Source organism: Podarcis raffonei, chromosome 14, assembly GCF_027172205.1.
Source record: "Podarcis raffonei isolate rPodRaf1 chromosome 14, rPodRaf1.pri, whole genome shotgun sequence".
Classification (NCBI taxonomy): domain Eukaryota; kingdom Metazoa; phylum Chordata; class Lepidosauria; order Squamata; family Lacertidae; genus Podarcis; species Podarcis raffonei.
In genome coordinates, this window is record NC_070615.1 from 24,530,180 (window position 1) to 24,548,720 (window position 18,541).

General features: G+C 45.9%; 1 protein-coding gene across 1 annotated transcript; it reads left to right on the forward strand.

The window, feature by feature from the left end:
- Positions 1 to 1,537: 1,537 nt before the first annotated feature.
- UBAP1L (ubiquitin associated protein 1 like) lies at positions 1,538 to 16,339 on the forward strand. The gene is made up of 6 exons (XM_053365175.1): positions 1,538 to 1,688; positions 4,498 to 5,289; positions 8,845 to 9,054; positions 13,272 to 13,370; positions 14,106 to 15,181; positions 15,862 to 16,339. Exons 1-5 carry the CDS (start codon positions 1,557 to 1,559, stop codon positions 14,238 to 14,240), a joined length of 1,368 nt encoding a protein of 455 aa, XP_053221150.1. The 5' UTR covers positions 1,538 to 1,556; the 3' UTR covers positions 14,241 to 15,181; positions 15,862 to 16,339.
- The last annotated feature ends 2,202 nt before the right edge of the window (positions 16,340 to 18,541 follow it).

An 18,541-nucleotide genomic window follows, 5' to 3' on the forward strand; every position in this document is an offset into this window, starting at 1 on the left:
AGGAATCGCCCATCTGGCTTCTCCACTCCAGCACCAGGAGACACAGACTTTGCATTAGCCACCCAGCAATAAATCCTGTTGAGATTAGAAACACCAATTTATAGCTGAGTGGCATTTAAAAAAAAAAAAAAGTCCACAAAGGAGCTTCACTCTTTTGAAGGAGCACATAGAACTTAGGAGGAGGCAAAGGAGATTGCTAACAAATCTTCGCCAGGATCAGTTAAGAAATGGAAGGTGCAAAGTGGGTAAAATAACATTGTTTATTGGGTGTACACAGGCTTCTAAATTTCGTAGGTTGTTGATCAGAAGTTGCCGACACTGGCTGATGAGTTCTGCAAAATCCAAGCTTCCTGCTGCCTATGCAAAGCCAATCCTATCAAGCAGGAGAAGAGTTTGTCTATTTTATGCTGCCATTCAATCTTGAGCTGTTCTTCGTGAGAGGTGGACATAGTGCAGTTTTCAAAATGTGTCCCAGAGAGCAAGAAGGAGCTTTTGAAGCTGCAGATCTGGCTTTCAAAAGGCATTAGTCCTTTTAAAGGGTGTTGAGATGAGATGGTGAGGATCTTGAGAGTGGGAGGCTGGCTGCTCTTGCCTCACCTGCTTCCAGCTTATCTCCCCGCCCCGCCCCGCAGAGTATATCGTATCTAACATAACACAGCACTCAGTGGGAAAAAGTTTCCAGCTTCTGCCATAAAGGCTTTTGATATAAAAAAGCAATAATATTGCCCACTCTACTTCCTTTTACCTTGGGGCCACTTGCACAAACCACCATTTATTAAAGTAAGAAGTTGTTGTTGCAAAGGGAAGGACATAACATTTTAGATAAATAAGAAAGTGAGTTAAATACGAACAAACTGACCTCACCCTCAGTGGGGCTATGCTGATTCAAACTGCGGATGAACAGTCATAATGAGATGCTCTATACTGAATGTGTTCCTTCCGTGTTGAAAAGTAGCCTGTTAGGTAAAAGAGTAGTCTTGCACTTTCCCCCCAACATCCTAGTTTTCTTATTGCAGGGATCTCTATTTTATTTGCTGTGGAGGAGCCTTCCATCATGTAAACCATGACCTGCAATCTGAAGTGCGACAGCTCAGACACTCGGCAACCCCCTGACGTCACAATGACCTGTTTTCCTTTGCTCCCATGGTTTGAAATCAAAAGCACAGGGCTTTGTAAGCACCTGTGATCAGCTGACCATTGGTGCTTGCATAGTCAACCTTGCAAAACACTGTTTCTCGTTGGCTGCAGGAGGATGTTCCTGATGCAGGACTCCCCAGTGCAGCTGATTCCATTGGGGCTGATTCTTTCTTTGGAGCCATGTCTTTACCTGCCTCACACCTGACCTGACATCCTATATGTGTGGCTTGGAAGCAATGGTCTCACTAGCCAAATGGACACATGTTGGGCTTAGGCCTGTGAGATGGAGGTTCCCCAGAAACTGAGGAGGAGATGTAATCAGCCCCAGAAACTGAGGAGGAGATGAAGCAGAAGGAGTAACTAAGTCCAATCAATCTTCTTATTTTTTTTTACTAGAGTGTAAGGTAACAAGGGGAGCCATGAATTGCCTGCAAGGTGTACCTTTCAGAGTGACCATAAGTGTTGCAGACGACTCCACAGAAGAGGCAAACTTTGTGTCAGCGGCTGAGTTTGAGATGCCTGATTGCACGGCGGTCCTGATGTGTGCAATGGTAAATAAATAAATCTCTTCCAAATGTGGATATTAAAGGGGATTTTTTATGTTTTGTTTTTTGGGAAAAAGTTTATTCTTTCATGTTACTGACTCTTTAGCCATTTCCATTTTCTAGTTTAGTATTCTTAAGGTCTAGAAATTTAATTAGAATAACACCTAGGCTCCACAGGCTTTTTATATGTACATTCCTACCCCTGGGAGGAACATTTTGCTGATGTTGAAAGCCTTTAACTTGACACCATAGTTCAGGGATGTCCAGTTCCATCTCCAGCATTTCCAGGTATGTCTGGGAGGGACTCCTGTTTGAGGACTCCTGGAGAGTTGCTGCCAGAAATTGTTCATAATACGCAGCTCAATGGACTGATAGTCCAAGCTGGTAAAAGGCAGCTTTCTAGGCTCTTACAATGCTAGAATCACACTACAATAATAAGCATTCAAGGACCTTCTGAGCAGCACATTCCTCCTTCTCTTACTACTGTTTCCTCATTTTTTGCTGCTTTGAAGCAAGGTGCGATTCACCTTTTTGCCCATACCTGGCGAACACAGGGCTTACCCCTGCCCTAATCCAACCAGGATTAGGACCCCCAGTTTGGGGCTGGTTTCCAATTTGTCATTTGCAGGGCAAACACAAGCCATGGTTTGGACAAAGCCACAAATGATGGGCTGCCTCAAATCAAGGCGGGGGGAGGAGGTGGAGGAAGGAGTGTCTATGGGCTCCCTTTAACATTATAAGAAGAGGCTGGCTGCTGGATCAGGCCCAGGGGAACCCATCGAGTCCAGCATTCTGTTCTCGTAGCAATGCCTCTGCACTTGTGATTTCCAGCAGCTGGTATGCAGGGCACCCTAACACCAACAGTGGAGGAACAGCAATGCCCAGTGCTGGATTTATGTATAAGCTAAACAAGCTATAGCTTAGGGCCCCACTTTCTTGGGGGTCTCCCCCAAAAAATAAAGGAAAAAAACCTGGAGGTACATTTCCAAAATATAGATAAAAAACAAATAAAACCTACATACAGCAACAGTGTTTTGTGTTGTGTAGGATCCTATGATGTAAGTAATGGGCCCCGCCTGCTAGCTTGCTCCCTAAAATATCACTGGTTTGCTCATTTCTGTATATAGGGTGTCTACATTCTGCATGGACTGGTTGCATGGCAACATGGGCAAATGGCTTTAGATACTTATTACATCCATAAATTACTATATAGCACATATTCAACACAAAAAACAGCGACAAATTGTTGTTGACAAAGGACAACAAGGCTTAGGGCCTCATCAAACCTAAATCCAGCCCTGGCAATGCCATTAAAGGTTCGTTCTTATAACACCAAGTCATGGTTCAGTGTTACATCTGAATTAGTCCTTGAAGTACATTAGCTAGCTGGAAAAAAAGAAATTGCCTAATGAGTGTCAGTGAAGCGCATCTCTCCAGCTCCCTTGCAATATATGCAAATCAAATCCGTGACAAATTAACTTTCCACAGGCTTTTTTGAAGTGTATTTTCATAACAGTCTTTGTAGCATAGACCCAGAGTGCAATGTTTACAGTATCTCCTAGGTTACAAATATTGCCAGGGGTTTTTAAACATTGTATGGAGATGACCTTTTAGTCGCCTGGAAACTTGGGTTTGAAAAGCTAAAGCAATCTTCCTCCGCCGCCTATCAAGCCCTGTGTCCAGTTTATTCCTGCCAGTAGGGGGCATCATTGTGCTCTGGAAGATTTGTGTTTTTGGGAGTCGTCTTGGTGGATCTTCAGCTTATTATATTCAGGGTTTTGAGGAGAGGATGAAAGAGTTCTAAGAAACCACCTTGACACACGTCTGCTTTCACTCTACACAAGTCGTATTTTGAAACACACAAATATGTTGAGAAACAACTTTCGTCCTAAGGCTGCACGCATTCTTGTTTTATTTATTTATTTCACAAAATTTATGTGCCACTTGACTAAAAAAAACCAACCAAAAACAATGAACTAAGCAGTAAGAAACAGCTAAAAATAATTCTCTAAAACATTGAAAAAATAATTAAAATCAAGGAGGAACTTAAAAAACAGATTAAAATACATGTCAACATTCTACATATCTGGACAGTTGCCCAAACAAAAATGTTTTCCTTAGAAGGTGCTGAAAAAAGTACAGATGTTGCTTCCTTGGCCTTCCTTTTTTAATATTTATGAATTTTTATTAGTTTTTTTACACAGAATTTGACATTACTCAATTCACTTTCAGTATAATAACGTCTTACACTTTGACTTCACACCCTTACATCTGTGATGTTCCTGCTGTATTCCTTTACGGTATCTACATTTATTTTCATTTATCATTTATTTATTCTCCTTCCCTTGCCTGTTATTTAGACCCTGCTCACAATTTCATTTGACTATAGTTCCTCCATGGCCTTCCTGTAAGGCTCTTAAACCTCCGGCTAGCCATTGTTGAAAATAAAATGTTGGACTGGGTCAGGGATGGGGAGCCTGTGGCCTTTCAAATATTGCTGGACCACAGCTCCCATCATCCTTGACCATTGGGCCATGATGACTGGCATGATGTGAGGTAGAGTCCAGGAACATTTGCTGGGCCACAAGTTCTGCATCCCTGGACTGGAAGGGCTTTGATTTGACCCAGCAGAGTTCTTTTTGAAGTTCTTAGCAAAGTCAGATCTTGGGAGTGGGTGGTCCTGTTGGGTTCAGGTGACCTCATCTGGTTTGTGATTTAGCTCTCAAGTCCCACCTCACAACCTTCGCTCATTTGTTTACTCCAGCTACAACCCAAGGCCAAGAAGATGCTGACTCTCCTTCTTCTATTTCCACAGCACGATTTCTCGCTGGAGAAGAAGGTGCTGTATTGGGTAGACTCCGCCTCTCGGCAAGACACCCCCTGGTACGAAGTGACCACTGACGTCGTCCCAACGGCTCCTCCTTGCTGGCTGCTGCTGCTGGACTCGAAAGAAAGCTTCCCAGAGGCAGCAGGCCGCAAACTGACGGCTGCGGTACCCATTCGGCGGTGTGCCAACCTGTGTGCTGCAGCGGAGAAGTTCAGCTGCACTGTGAACAAGAGCAGGCTGGCTAAGAAGGTGAGCAAGGATGGGTGCTTGGAAGAGCAAGGGTGCTCCGAAGGTGAGGAGTCTCCCTTGTCTTCCTCTGTCGAAAGCGACGGTGAAGAAAAGCCCTTCTCTGACTCCAAGCGTGTTCCCGGCACTTTGCCTCGTTTCCTGAGTCTTCCCCAATGTAGACCAAAGACCTCCCCGGTGCTGTTGGCCACCCCTTCGGAGAACATCAGCCAAAAGCCTCCTCTAGTCAAGCAGAGGCAATCTATGCTTTTATTTAACAACGTGAAGCATGAGTTTGAAGGAGCCAGGAAGAAGCTCACAGCTTTCATGCTCCCGAGGAACCAGACGGCAGCGGAACCCACCTTGGCGTCCAGAGCTTTCTCCCTCCATCAGCGCTCCCGGAGCAGCCGGAACCTGAGATATGGACCTGCCTCTGATGTGTCTCTGGTGGGAACTCTCACCCCGACGCCACCGACGACTCCTTGCTGTAGCCCAAGGCCACTGACTACAGCGGGGCTTGTCCCTCCTATCCAAAAGCACAAGCCCACAGTTGCAGTAAGATATCATTCTTCTCTCTCTCCCCCCCCTCTCCATTTTACAGTCTTAAGATTGCAGGTAAGAATGGAAGGATCTGTCAGTTTGGTTCTCTTAGTTTCTCAGCCATGCTGCAACCCAAGGCCACTGACTGTTGCGGCACTTGTCCCTCCTAACCAAAAGCACAAGCCCACAACTGCAGTAAGAAATCACTTTTCTCTGCTTCTTTTCCCTCTCCCTCTCCATTTCACAATCTAAAACTGCAGGTAGGGACAGAAGGATCAGATAATTTCAGTTCTGTCAATTTCTCACTTTTCCACTCCTAAATTCAGTTGCCCACATTTCTGCAGTAATATCCTAAATTTAAAGAAAAACCATCCTTAAAATTCTTCATATTTTTAGTGTGAATTTCTCTTAACAAACACATTTTTGTTTGCAGTTTTGGCTGATATACACATTTTTGCAAGCACTTTTTGGTAATATTTTTGTCCTTCCTTTTCACTAGCACGTTCATTTTTATCCCCCTCCCCACAAAATATGCATTTTTGTAAACACTGATGATTGGATAACTACTTTGCAAAATTCAGATAAATGCAAATTTTCATAGATGACTGTGTTTTGGTTCTCAGATTTTGACAGGAAGTATGCATTTGATACATTCATGTTTAAATATCAGCCAAAACATATTTCTCTCCAATCCCTAATTCCAGGATTTTAGACTTTTTGAGTTTTTAAAAAATGGAAAATGGAAACATGTTGAAAATCAGCTGGCTTGCTTACCCAGATGAGCTACAAAGGTCTTGCTGCAGGAGATAAATTCTGGGCACAAGTAAGTGATGGCCAAGTGGGAAGCTCTTGTACAGGACACTGGCAGCTCCCCTTTTCTGTGACAATTAAATTATGCACACACAAAAAGAAAATATTTGCAAATTGGCCAGTGAAGCCTAAAATGCACGAATATTGATTTTCCTGGCAGCAGAGTAACCCCATTGCAAAGCTTTGCTTCTGAGGTGGTGCAAGAACCTAAGGAAAGCCTCTTTGGAATTGTTGTCTGTTGTGGTTTACTTGACACCCAGTTGCCACTCAGGTTTGCAGTCATTAAGTGATGGTCATGCATAAAGGATCCGGCCCCCAAATATGGCTTCCTTGAGTCAGTACTCACTGGTGAGTTGCAGCTTGACTGAAGGTAGGTCCCAAAATGCGTGCTTGGGCTAGAGGCAGATTCCATATTTGAAAAAAGTTTAGAGCAGGAGTAGGGAAGCTCAACAGGGTGTGTAGAAGCCAACCTATTGTACAAAAAGTAAAGTTTACATTTGTTGCTCTGCTAATTTTTGCCTCTACCACATGCCCCAGCCACCACATGCATGTGGCCCTCAAAAGGTTGCCTAGAATGGAACAAGGCCCCTGGGATGAAAAAGATTCTCCAGACCTTGTCTGCCCAAAGCACAAAGCAAGCATGGACTCAGCATCATCTTCTGGTGAGACCTTGCCAGATCTTTTGCACTCCACGAGATCTTGCAAGAGCTCCACGAGATCTAGAAAGATATCACTGGGACCCACCATCGGTGCTGATTTGTGGGTGCCGCTGAAAGCCCCTGAAAGATAAAGGAGGCTTCAGCGAGGTGAGGGGGTGGCACCTTTCTCAATTGGCCTCAAGGTGGTCCTAAAAATATACATCTCAAGTGTCAGAAGCCAGGATAAAAAGAAGTGTCTTCAGCATTCATTGGAAGCTGTATAATGAAGGTTCCAGTTGCACTTCTGGCGGGGGGAGATCCCCAAGTGAGGACCTGCCATAGACAATGCCCTCTTCCAGGTCACCCCCCCTGTAGAGAAGGCAGTGGTCTTTCATGCAGCTGCCTGGTTCTTAATGTCACTAGCAAGGGGCCGGTTGACACCCTATGTGAGGACGTGCATTTCTTCACCAGGACACCTGCTGAGTCCCTCTTGTCCTTCTCTCTCAGCGTGTCACCTAGCTGTCCCTAAATCCATCAAAGGAGATAAGCCCCGAGGCTGCAAGGAGGCTCCAGCCTTGCTGACGTCTTTCAGCAACAGCCTCTTGGAAAGAAGATCAGGCTGTGAGCAGCCACCCGCCTCCTTTCCCCATTGACCTTGCTGTCCTTGCGTGCCTGGCCCAATTCAACCTACACGTAAGGGATTGTTTCTCAGAAAATACTTCTTAGAAGGAAGCAGCAGCGGTGGCAGGCAGCTCTGGGGTCCAACCCTTGAGAGTGGCTCCCTGCTTAGTGACCAGCTGCTGTAAAAGATGGGGCTGCCATACATCCAGTTTTCCCAGACGCATCCGGGAATTGTGCTGTCTGGGCAGGTTTTTGCTGAATCGGCAAAATGTCCAGGGAAACCCAGACATATGGCAAGTAAGGCCTCTGAATGCCTGTTGCTGTGAGTCACGAGTGGGGAGAGTTGCTGTGGCACCTGGATCCTGTTTCTGGTTTCCCAGAGGCAACTGGGTGGCCACTGTGAGAACAGGATGCTGGACTAGGTGGGTCCTTGGTCTGATCCAGCACTGCTTTTCTTAGGTTTTTATGCCGGGTTTTAATTTGGACTCCCATCTGCATTAACCATCAGTAGAACTGCCATGGCTTTGGGACCCTGAGAACTACACTCTTGTCTATAGGATGAGCTCTCTTTCTCTCTCTCTTTTGGTGTTCCCAATTTTAATTGGCATTGGCATGACTTTTCACATTCCTTCGGGAGATAGCTTTGAGAGTTAAACTGGTCTGAATCAGTCATCTTGGATGTAGAGGAACTTCACAGAACTGAACCGTTGCATTGAACTGCGATGCACTTTCCAACTTACTTGGTTGGAAGATGAAGAGATGGTGTAGAAACCTCTGGCTTTGTGTGGCTGGAAATACAGCCTACTGGAGGGAGGTAAGAATCTCATCCATTGCTCCACCCACTTTTGCCTCTGGCCCCACCCACCTTTCATACGGGGCCCTCAGAAGGCTTGCTCCCTCAGGCCCAAAATGGTTCCTCAGCCCTGGTGGTAGAGCTGCTCAACCTCAGCACCACTCAGGCTACCATGTCTGGAGATGTGTTGGAAAGAAACACCAGTCTTTGAACTGGTCCCAGCATGAAACAACCTTGCCAGTGTTTTGACTCCAGTTTAAGAACTGGAGCACTTTGAGCACATCCATTTCAGATGCAGGTTTAATTTTTTGCCTTCGAATGTAAACACATTTCCAGTCTCCATTGTTGTCAAATCAACCTTTGTCATCTCCCTGGAAACATAATAATAGTTCCCATCCAAGGAAGGGTCACTCACATTTTGAAATAAACTTCAGATGATTAAAACAGGATGTCTAAAATCAGAAACCCCAAAGGGGGGTTGTTCCAAGTAGGGGAATTTTCCGGGCATCTTCTGTGGTCTGACTAAATTTAATTTAATGACTCCAGGCCATGCTTTTGAGCACCCACAAACCCTATACATCTTCCAGGGGACAGGGAAAAAACCCTTTTTAAAGCCTTGAAAAGTACAGAATTTCTCAGAATGATGTCTGTAAATTAACCAGCATTATGATCTATGTTTATTTTTATTCTCTCTCTCCCCCCCCCCAGTCCCTGAGCCCTTATTCCTGCCTTCCACCCCCTCCTGGAGTGCAGCAGCTTTGTGGTTCCCACAGACCTCATCCTGACTCAACAGCTGACCTGCTCTCGGCGCTCAGCCAAGAGGAGCGCGACCTCATTGAGCCCGTTTTAGCTTTGGGTTATCCGATCCGCCGGGCGATCCTTGCTCTGCAGAAGACTGGGAGACAAAGCTTGGGTCAGGTCAGTAGAGGCTGGTTCCTTTCTCTTGAACACCAGGGAACACATTGTTTGTGAATGCAGTGAGCGCAAATCATGAGGGCGCAGCTCAGGAGCACAGCTCATAGACATGACTTAGGCTCCAAATACCACCTTCTTCCCTACAGACTCACTTGAGTGTTAAGATCAGCAGAAATACAACGCACTAGGTTGGATAGACAATATAAGGTGAGGGACACAGGGTATCGCAGACAGGTTGGAAGGGAATCATTTTATAAAATAGACATACAAAATGGCTAGCTTAAAGCCATTGCACTAAATGTGAGGGGATTGGGAAAGCCTATCAAATGAAAATGCATCACCTTGTACATAAACGCCATGAAACCACACATTGTCTTCCTACAGGAAATGCATAATCCACGGCATATATAAAAACATAGTAAAACATAAAGCATTAAAAACTTCCTGATACAGGGCTGCCTTCATATGTCTTCTAAAAGTTGTGTAGTTTTTAATTTCCTTGGCATGCGATGGAAGGACGTTCCACAGGGAGGGCACCACTAATGAGAAGGCCCTCTGCCTGGTTCCCTGCAACTTTGCTTCTTGCACTGAGGGGGCCAGCAGAAGACCCTTGAAGGAGGACCTCAGAGCCCACCCTATTCCTGTGACTGAAATATTTTTTATCTGTTTTTAATTATAAACCCTAACCCTAACACACACACACACCCCGTGTCCTGCTGTGAAGGGCCAACAACAGCAGCAGCAGCAGCAGCAGCAGCCCAGCTAAAAATCCCAGTTCAATCTCAAGCAATTCCAGAAAGGGGTGAGAAAGACCCCTGTCTGAGGGTGCTGCTGTCAGTCATTGTAGACCAGAGTGGGTGGATCTTTTCCAGGCAGGGGCACATTTACTTCCAGGAAGCCTTCCAGAAGCTGTGTGTCAGAGCACACCCTCCACCATCCCTGAGATGAAAATAGGGGCATTGTATTCCCTGTTCAGGGAAGTTTTTAATGACTGGTGTTTTAATATTTTGTTGGGAGCCACCCAGAGTGGCTGGGGCAACCCAGTGAAATGGGCAGCATATAAATAATAAAATTGCTGTTGTTGTTGTTGTTACATCAGTATCATTGCTAGTATGTATTGATTTGGGGTATTCTCCCCCCCCCCCCACAGCTTTCTCGAAACGCAATACATAAATTCAAAGATTTCTGGGCTTAAAATGCTGCAGCTTTGTGTGGTTTCTTCTAATAACTTTTGTACTTGACCAGGAAGAAATGCTCAAGCAGTGATACTGATGTAGAATAGAATGTCCCTATTTCCAGGCCAGGAATGTTGGAGGGCATAAGGGGGGGAGGGGCAGGGAAGAGGAAAAGTGGGCGGAGCAATGACTGTGAACTTTACATTTGTATAGTTGGCTAGTTTCTGCACACAAAGGTTGTATAGTGGTACCTCGGGTTACAGACGCTTCAGGTTACAGACTCCGCTAACCCAGAAATAGTACCTCGGGTTAAGAACTTTGCTTCAGGATGACAACAGAAATCACGCCGCGGCAGTGGGAAGCCCCATTAGCTAAAGTGTACCTCAGGTTAAGAACAGTTTCAGGTTAAGAACGGACCTCTGGAACGAATTAAGTTCTTAACCTGAGGTACCGCTGTATAGTTACTTAGCTCCATGGCTGTGGGGGGGGAGGGGTCGCATAACTCCATACCCTCCAACATTTCTCCAATGATAAGAGGGACATCCTAAGGAAAAGCAGGACACTGTGGGATCAAATCAGAAACTGGGACTCTCCCCAAAATTAGGGACACTTAGAGAGTCTGAGAGAGACTTGGAGGGCTATATTAGCCCCTGCCTGAAGTTCATTGAAGTCTGCAATGAATTATTAACACATCACTCATTTTAATTTGCAGAAGGCCCTCCAATCCATATTAGTCCTTGCCTAATCTCCTGAGAAAGAGGTGGTGGTTCTTTCCATTTTGCCACAGTGAATCTCTGTGGCGTTGCCAAGGCCCTCTCAGTGAGTCTGTGGCTAAGGACAGATTTTGAATGCCAGCCTTTCATGCCCATCACTCAGTCCTCTAGCCATCTGTGCCATCTTCAGGCCTACAGAAGGATGCTGTTTGCCTGCAGATGAATGTGTGTGTGGGGGGGGTGTTGTGGTTGTTGTTGTTGCAAGCCAATGCTGGGTATTAGCCTTTTTTCCAGGGATTGCTGATTCCACCCTGTGTGTGTTTGTGCACTGGGAATGAATAGCATGTGAGGCATTTAGGAGGGGTGCCACTGGGAATTGTCCTGTCAGCACTCCAAGAACAATGGGGGAAGCCAAAAATAGATCGTCCCTTTGGAGTGTCGGAGTGCCCTTCTCACAGTGTCCCAGGCAGATCTCTGGCCCCATCCTTGCATAACCTCCTAGCATGCAGGATGTTTGAGGCTGCCCCAGATCTGAATGGGTCAGGAACGGCATCACCTGATGTCCATAAGTGGATCTAGATCACCTTGACGGGATCCTTGAAATGAAAAGATCAGAGGGTCTGATTCAATGTGGTCTTCGTGCATTTCAGGATAGGATGAGAGAATCCTTGCAAGGTTGATGATGTAGATTTCTCCAGGTTTCTTCTACCTTGGAATGGTTTCCTCTTTCTTTTGTACATTTGTTGTTTTTGTTTTTATTATGTGTTTTATAGTTTTATATCTTGATTTTGGGACACGGGTGGCGCTGTGGGTAAAAGCCTCAGCGCCTAGGGCTTGCCGATCGAAAGGTCGGCGGTTCGAATCCCCGTGGCGGGGTGCGCTCCCACTGCTCGGTCCCAGCGCCTGCCAACCTAGCAGTTCGAAAGCACCACCGGCTGCAAGTAGATAAATAGGGACCGCTTACTGGCGGGAAGGTAAACGGCGTTTCCGTGTGTTGCGCTGGCTCGCCAGATGCAGCTTTGTCACGCTGGCCACGTGACCCGGAAGTGTCTGCGGACAGCGCTGGCCCCCGGCCTCTAGAGTGAGATGGGCGCACAACCCCAGAGTCTGGCAAGACTGGCCCGTATGGGCAGGGGACCTTTACCTTTACCTTTTATCTTGATTTTATTCTGTGAACCACCCTGAGTCCCCTGAGAAGTGCTTTTTTTTCTGGGAGGATGCATACCCCTAAACATTTTGTGAATCTAACAGGAGAAGAAACTAACAATTGTGTTGTCGTTTTTTAAAAAAATAGTTTCTTCTCTAGCACGGTGAATTGTCAGTTCCATTGCTACCCCTGATGGCAGCCTCATTTCCTGTCATGGTGTTTCCTGAGTCTCAGACGAACAGAGAGTACCCCTAAACATTTTTTAAGAAAAAAAGCACTGTCCCCGGGTATAAGGCGGTATATAAATTCTAATAATAATAATAATAATAATAATAATAATAATAATAATAATAATACTTTCATCTTCCATCTTTAGTTAATCGTAAAGTTATGAACTTAACACATGGCCAGCTACATTATTTTTCTTGCCAGAGTTAAGAGTTATTTTTGAATCAGACTAATAACCCATTTTAGAAGATAGGGAGCATGGGGAACACAGGGTTGCATGCAGCTTATTTCTACTCATTACAGACCCAATGAAATTGATAGGCCTAAGCTGGTCTTGTTTATTATTTTCAGTGGGTCTACCTCGAGTAGTGCTAGCATTGGATGCAACCGATTGTGACCAGGGTTGTAGTGGCGAGAGAATAGGATGTGGTGGTACTCTCCTTCTTGGAAAGAACGGAACTTAAGACTGGGAAAATGAGAGAAAACAAAACTGACAGGTTCACCCATCCCTATCTACAAGGACGGGTGAGTGGGTAGATAGACCGTGTGGTGTAGTGCTCAGAGCAGGCTTCCTCAGACTCGGCCCTCAAGATGTTTTTGGCCTACAACTCCCATGATCCCTAGCTAGCAGGACCAATAGTCAGGGACGATGGGAATTGTAGTCACAAAACATCTGGAGGGCCAAGTTTGAGGAAGCCTGGGTTTGAGTGTCAGACAAGGACCTGGGAGGTCAGAGTTCAAATCCTCCACTCGGCCATGCAACTCACTAGGTGACCTTGGGTCAGTCGCTGCCTCTCAGCCTAACCTACCTCACAAGGCGGATTAAATGAGGAGGGGGAGAACTATGTATGCCACCTCGAGCAACTTAGGTGGGATACAAATACAATAAGTAAGTAATAGCCCTGATTCCGGATGGTGTGCTAGCTAGCTAACTTCCCCTTTGCCTTCCCCCAACAGTTCCTCAGTTACCTCAGTGCCTGCGACAAACTTCTGAAGCAGGGGTACGAGGAGGCTCAGGTCGAAGAAGCCATGGAGATGTTCCAGAACTCAGAAAAGGTCAGAACACCCAGCCTTTTTTTGCACTTCAGCCGCAGGGTCTCCTGCTGGGTGCAGGGACTGAGTAGGGGGTATAAATGGCTTGGTAGTTTCCTCTCATAACCCTGGCATTGAGCTGCTTGGGGCTGTATAAGCTAAAAATAAGCAAAAATCTATTTTATTTCTTTATACACCGCTTGATAGCAACACCCCCCCAAAAACCCCCCTCAAAGCTGTTTAAGAAAGGTAAAACAGTGAAATCAAGAAGAAGAAAAAACCCCATTGTTCCCAATGTAGATCTTTATCCCCTCAAGTTTTCCCCGATGTAGATCTCTACTCACCCCTTCTTCCACAGAAGGGGATATGCTGTTTTTTGGTTCCCCTCAGGTTCCAAAATGTATGGGGCTGGACCTCTGCAGGCATATACACCTGGGGAGGTGTCTGGAGGGGCAAGGGCCCCCCACATTTTCAAGGAGGCAGAGCCCCCTCAAAATTCCACAATGGGTGTGCAAGCACGCCCCACGGAATGCTGACGTCACACACCGCAGGGTGTGCTGACATTGCACGGTCCCAGCCCCCTCAATTGCAGGGGCAAAGGGGAGTTGCTTGCCTTGTTCAAGTATCCATCTGAACATTGAAGCCCCTTCACCAGGCCTGTTTATCTTCAGTTGCTTCAGTTGTGGGACGTGCACTGTGTGTCCCTTCCTCCCACCCCCACCCCCGATCCCTGACTTTTCACTCTGCTTCTCTTTGCAGGCAGCAGAATTCCTTCACCTCCTGGTCCAGTTCAACGACATGGGCTTCCAGCAAGCAGACATCAAAGAAGTCCTCTTGCTGTGCGAGAACCACAGAGACAAGGCGCTTGAGGAGCTCATGACAAGGACCCAGTGAGCGGCAAGGGGGCCTTTTTCCATACTGAGAAAGGGCAGAACATGCCACAGCCCCACGGCATGTGATTCAGAACAAGCTTTGAATGTCAGAACCCAGCTGGAACAGCCAAAATCCCATTGGATCAAGCCACCTGCCTCTGGGAAGTGCACAAGCAGGGCTCACCCATTGCTTTTTACTGGCAGCTGGCACTGTGAAGTATACTGGCTCTGGACAGTGAGGCTCTATATGCCGTCATCTTTAATAGCCACCTCTGAATTCTTCTAACCCTCTCTTTTCAAAAGGCATTTAAGTTAGTGACCACCCCGCTCCATGTTGTGGTAGCAAATGCTAGTCAAGAGGCAGAGTGTCTAAAAGTCACTGCAAGGGAATCGCTTCTAGTTGCATCGCACGCTCTGCTCGGGCTCGTGAAAGACCAACATTTTAACACAAACTTCTTCTGCATAACCTGCACCTGTCTGCAAACAGATCCACAGCATGGCTTAAGATGTTTCTGTAGCCTAAGGGTGCCTCCAGGTTGCCAACATTTTGCAGTGCACTTTGGGGAGGTTTAGATTTGTGCAATGAAAATGGATTCGCATGTGTTAACCTGGAACAACAAACCCACTTAAAAAGAAAGAAAAGTTAGGAAAAAGGGGCTGGGGGGAGAGAGATGCATTGAAAAGTGCAAGATGGGTGAATGATAAAAGGGAAGGTGCATAGATACCCTGCAAGCAATTCAGCATGGATTCAGGATGAATGTTCATTGCTACAAAACCACGCTGGAAACAAGTAAGAACAAATGCTTAATAAAGGCTGGATGTAGCCTGTGTAAGCTTTGTGCCAGCAAATCAGGGTGAATGCTCAATAAACAGGTCATTTGGGCATATCCATGCTCCCATTTCCTGGCCAATGCCCTGACTTATTTCAATGATGCACTGGATTTTTAATGGGCTCCATCTGTTGTAAATAAAAATATGCCCTTTTCCCTTATGGGGTATCCAAGAGCCCATATAGAGTCCATACATAGGTTCCCTATTGGTAGGAGAAAATAACAGAGGCCAACCAGAGAATATTGAGAAGCAAAGCAGCTAGTAAGCTTGATCTTTATTGATCTGTTGCAACAGGGTGCTCCCCTCACACGCAGGAGAGGAAGAGGACCCCCAAAATTGCTGTGCAAGGGCTTATAAAGACTTTTGAAATTCCCATCCTGTAGATCAAGACCACCCCCAGAAACATTACACATACATCACAGAAGGGGTGTAACCTAAGACCACCCCTCAGATACATCCCACCTACATCACAGAAATTTAAATGTTGTTTTTCTCTTGTCCTTGTTTATCTCCTGTCTGGCAGGTTACTTGATTGGATTTCCTGGGGAGCCTGGCCATTCTTTTGTAGTGGTAAAATACTTATTTCCTGGGCCAGGTCACAGGCTCACACCTTATTCAAACACAGATTAAGACAGGATTTGTGAAGGAAGAGACAATGGGGAGGCTTTTCCATTTTGACCATGCAGAGAAACATTTGCTCAGTTTAGGAATCAAAATGGTTCCAGGTTGGCTTTCCTGTGCTGATCTATGTACGTGTGGTTATGAACGTTGCCATATATCTAAGACCATAAAATTCCTATCACACATCAAAGACTGTACAGACCTAAGAGTTCTCTGAAAAGTGGGCTGAGCGAAGCTGAGAGCTTCCCACTGTACAATCCTCCAACACACACACACACACACACACACACACACATCCCAAACCACAATACCTGCATTTCCAAGGTAGGGAATGTAACTTCATAATTTACTGCAGTGCTCAGAGTCTTCAGCTTATTATGGCTGAGCGTCAACTCCTTATTTGAAATAAGAAACCAAGACTGTTTCCAATCAAGTAATTCTTTATTTTTTCCTGCCACCATGAATGCCCAATTGTCTTTCCTTGAGATACAGCGAAGTGATACCTGTTTGTCCTTCAGCCAAATAATAAAAAAGTATTTGTATCTCTTATTAAAGGAGAAAGGGGAAACAAATATGATATTCAGCTGAATGTAACAGAAGAAAACAAACATCCTTTGAGGTTCATAGGTACAGCATATTTCTCTCAAATGAAATGGCACGTTCCCAATAGCTGGCGTGTTTGTGCTCTTATTTCAGGGAGAGATGGATGAAAGCCCAGGGCAGTACTTAATATTTACCAACCTCCTTCCTGACACGTTGCCGTCCCGTTGCTTACAAGCTGTATTACAAGGCTGACAATGTTCAGAGCAGCGGAGATTGCTCCTCTGTGGCAAATGGGGGCCCTGCCCCACTATGCGCAGTCTGTCCTCAGCCAACCCCACCTGCCTGTCAGCTTCCTCCGTTGCCCCAGTTTTGCCCTTGTAGAACTCAGCAGGGAGAGAGGATGGGAATAAGTTGGCCTTGCCTCTCATTGACTCTGGCTCCACCTACTGTTGGCCTCCCTGCCTTCCGACCTACCAATCTCTGGTTCAGAGCTAGAGTTTTTGCCAGGTTTTCATACTGCAGCACAGAAGAAAAAGAAGAAATAATTTTATTATTTGTACCCCACCCATCTGACTGGGTTGCCCCAACACATATACAAACATAATCTAACATAAAAAAACTTCCCTGTACAAGGCTGCCTTAAGATGTCTTTGGAAAGTCAAGTAGTTGTTTATCTCCTTGACACCCTGATGGGAGGGCATTCCACAGGGCAGGTGCCACTACCAAGAAGACTCTGTGCCTGGTTCCCTGTAACTTTATTTCTGGCAGTGAGGGAACTGCCAGAAGGCCCTTGGAGCTGGACCTCAGTGTCTGGGCTGAATGATGAGGGTGGAGACACACCTTCAGTATTCAGTAGTTAAAACAAGGGCAGTCTAAAGCAGCTTCCCATGAGAATGTAGAGAATGCTCTCTTCATCTCTGTCTCCCTGCTGCAGAACTACGAATTCCCAGGGTGGCCAGGCAGACACGGAATCATTTGTTTGCTACATTTCTATCCCACCTTTCTTCCAAGGAGCTTAAGGCAGTGTACATGGTTCTTCCTCTTGGCATCGTATCCTCACAAACAACCCTGTGAGGTAGGTTAGGGTGAGAGGTGTTGTGGCTGAGTGGGGATTTGAACCCAGGTGTACCCCAGGCCTTCGCCCCACACTCTAATCACTACAGTACAGTGATGATCCGAAGCAGCATGTTGGGTGGGGTGGAACTGCTCCACTAGCCTCCCTGCTGGTGGGTCCCTGTTGCTATGGCGAGAGAGTAGGGGAGACGGTGGGAAGGTGGGTGGGGTGGAAACACACCAGCAGAGTTAATCCAGCCACTGAGTTTGCACCTCCCTGATCTCCCTGCTGCCTTCTGCTTTTCCTAACCGTCAGCAAGAGCAATCCACCTGCCGCCAGGCTAGCTTAGCGGCTCCGCCCCACCTGGTGAGCCACTTCTGCTGTCAATCAAGCCTGTTCATTTTTGTGGCATAAATAATATGACCTTAAAGTTAGCCTAGTCAAGGGCCTGAAGGCTTCTATAAACATACAGAACATAACATGAACAACACTGGCAAGCTGGAGTCAGATCAGCAGCCGTTACCAAAAACAGTCATGAATTGCATGTGGGGCTTTTTTTCTTTTCTATTTTACAGCAAGTCTGGCTTCAATCACAGTCCATCAAGGAAAATGCCTGGTGCTCCATAGCTGTGGCTCAGCTCAAACTGTCCTTCCTCCTCTTATTTGAAGAGATGCATATCAGCAGGGAGATGTTTGCAAAGGCTTGATGGTCTGGGCTTAACTGCGTCTTTGGGGGCTGGGCATAATTAATGATGCTTGTTAAAACGGCACTCTCTGGATTGAGTCCAAAACTTTTGGATGCAAAAGGAAAAGGTTTTCTCCGTATGCTCAACCCTGAATCTGAGTCAGTCTGCGCTTTATTATGAAGCTATTAATTTCCTAACCACTTAAAGCCTGCCGCAGACTGAATTGTGGGGCATATAAAACTTAGAAACACAACTTCATCGCAGGGCATAGAAATTACTGGCATAGCTCTGGAGAAACCCACAACACTCTGCACAGGGCAATACTTCATTCGGGGTTGAACTATTTTTGTATTTCTTTATAAAAAGAGGTTTAGAAACCGCCTTTGGGCCCTGACAAAGTGCCTTCAAAGTGGTATGCAAAATAAAAACACCAAGCAAATCTGAACAATTAACAAATTAAAAACCAGAGCTCTTTTTCAAAGAAAAAGAAAGAAAGACAACTGGGATCAATGGCTTCCATCTCAGGTAAAAAGTCAAACCAAATCAATGCTCTGTATTCTTGAAAGTTATCAGAGATGGGTCTTGTCT

What these genes read in the sequence shown, in the direction of transcription:
- UBAP1L (XM_053365175.1), top strand. Translation starts at nt 1,557, where the DNA reads ATGAATTGCCTGCAAGGTGTACCTTTCAGAGTGACCATAAGTGTTGCA. An exon ending in CGGTCCTGATGTGTGCAATG is followed by an intron (nt 1,689 to 4,497) that starts GTAAATAAATAA and finishes CTATTTCCACAG; the next exon opens with CACGATTTCTCGCTGGAGAA. An exon ending in TGTTCCAGAACTCAGAAAAG is followed by an intron (nt 13,371 to 14,105) that starts GTCAGAACACCC and finishes TTCTCTTTGCAG; the next exon opens with GCAGCAGAATTCCTTCACCT.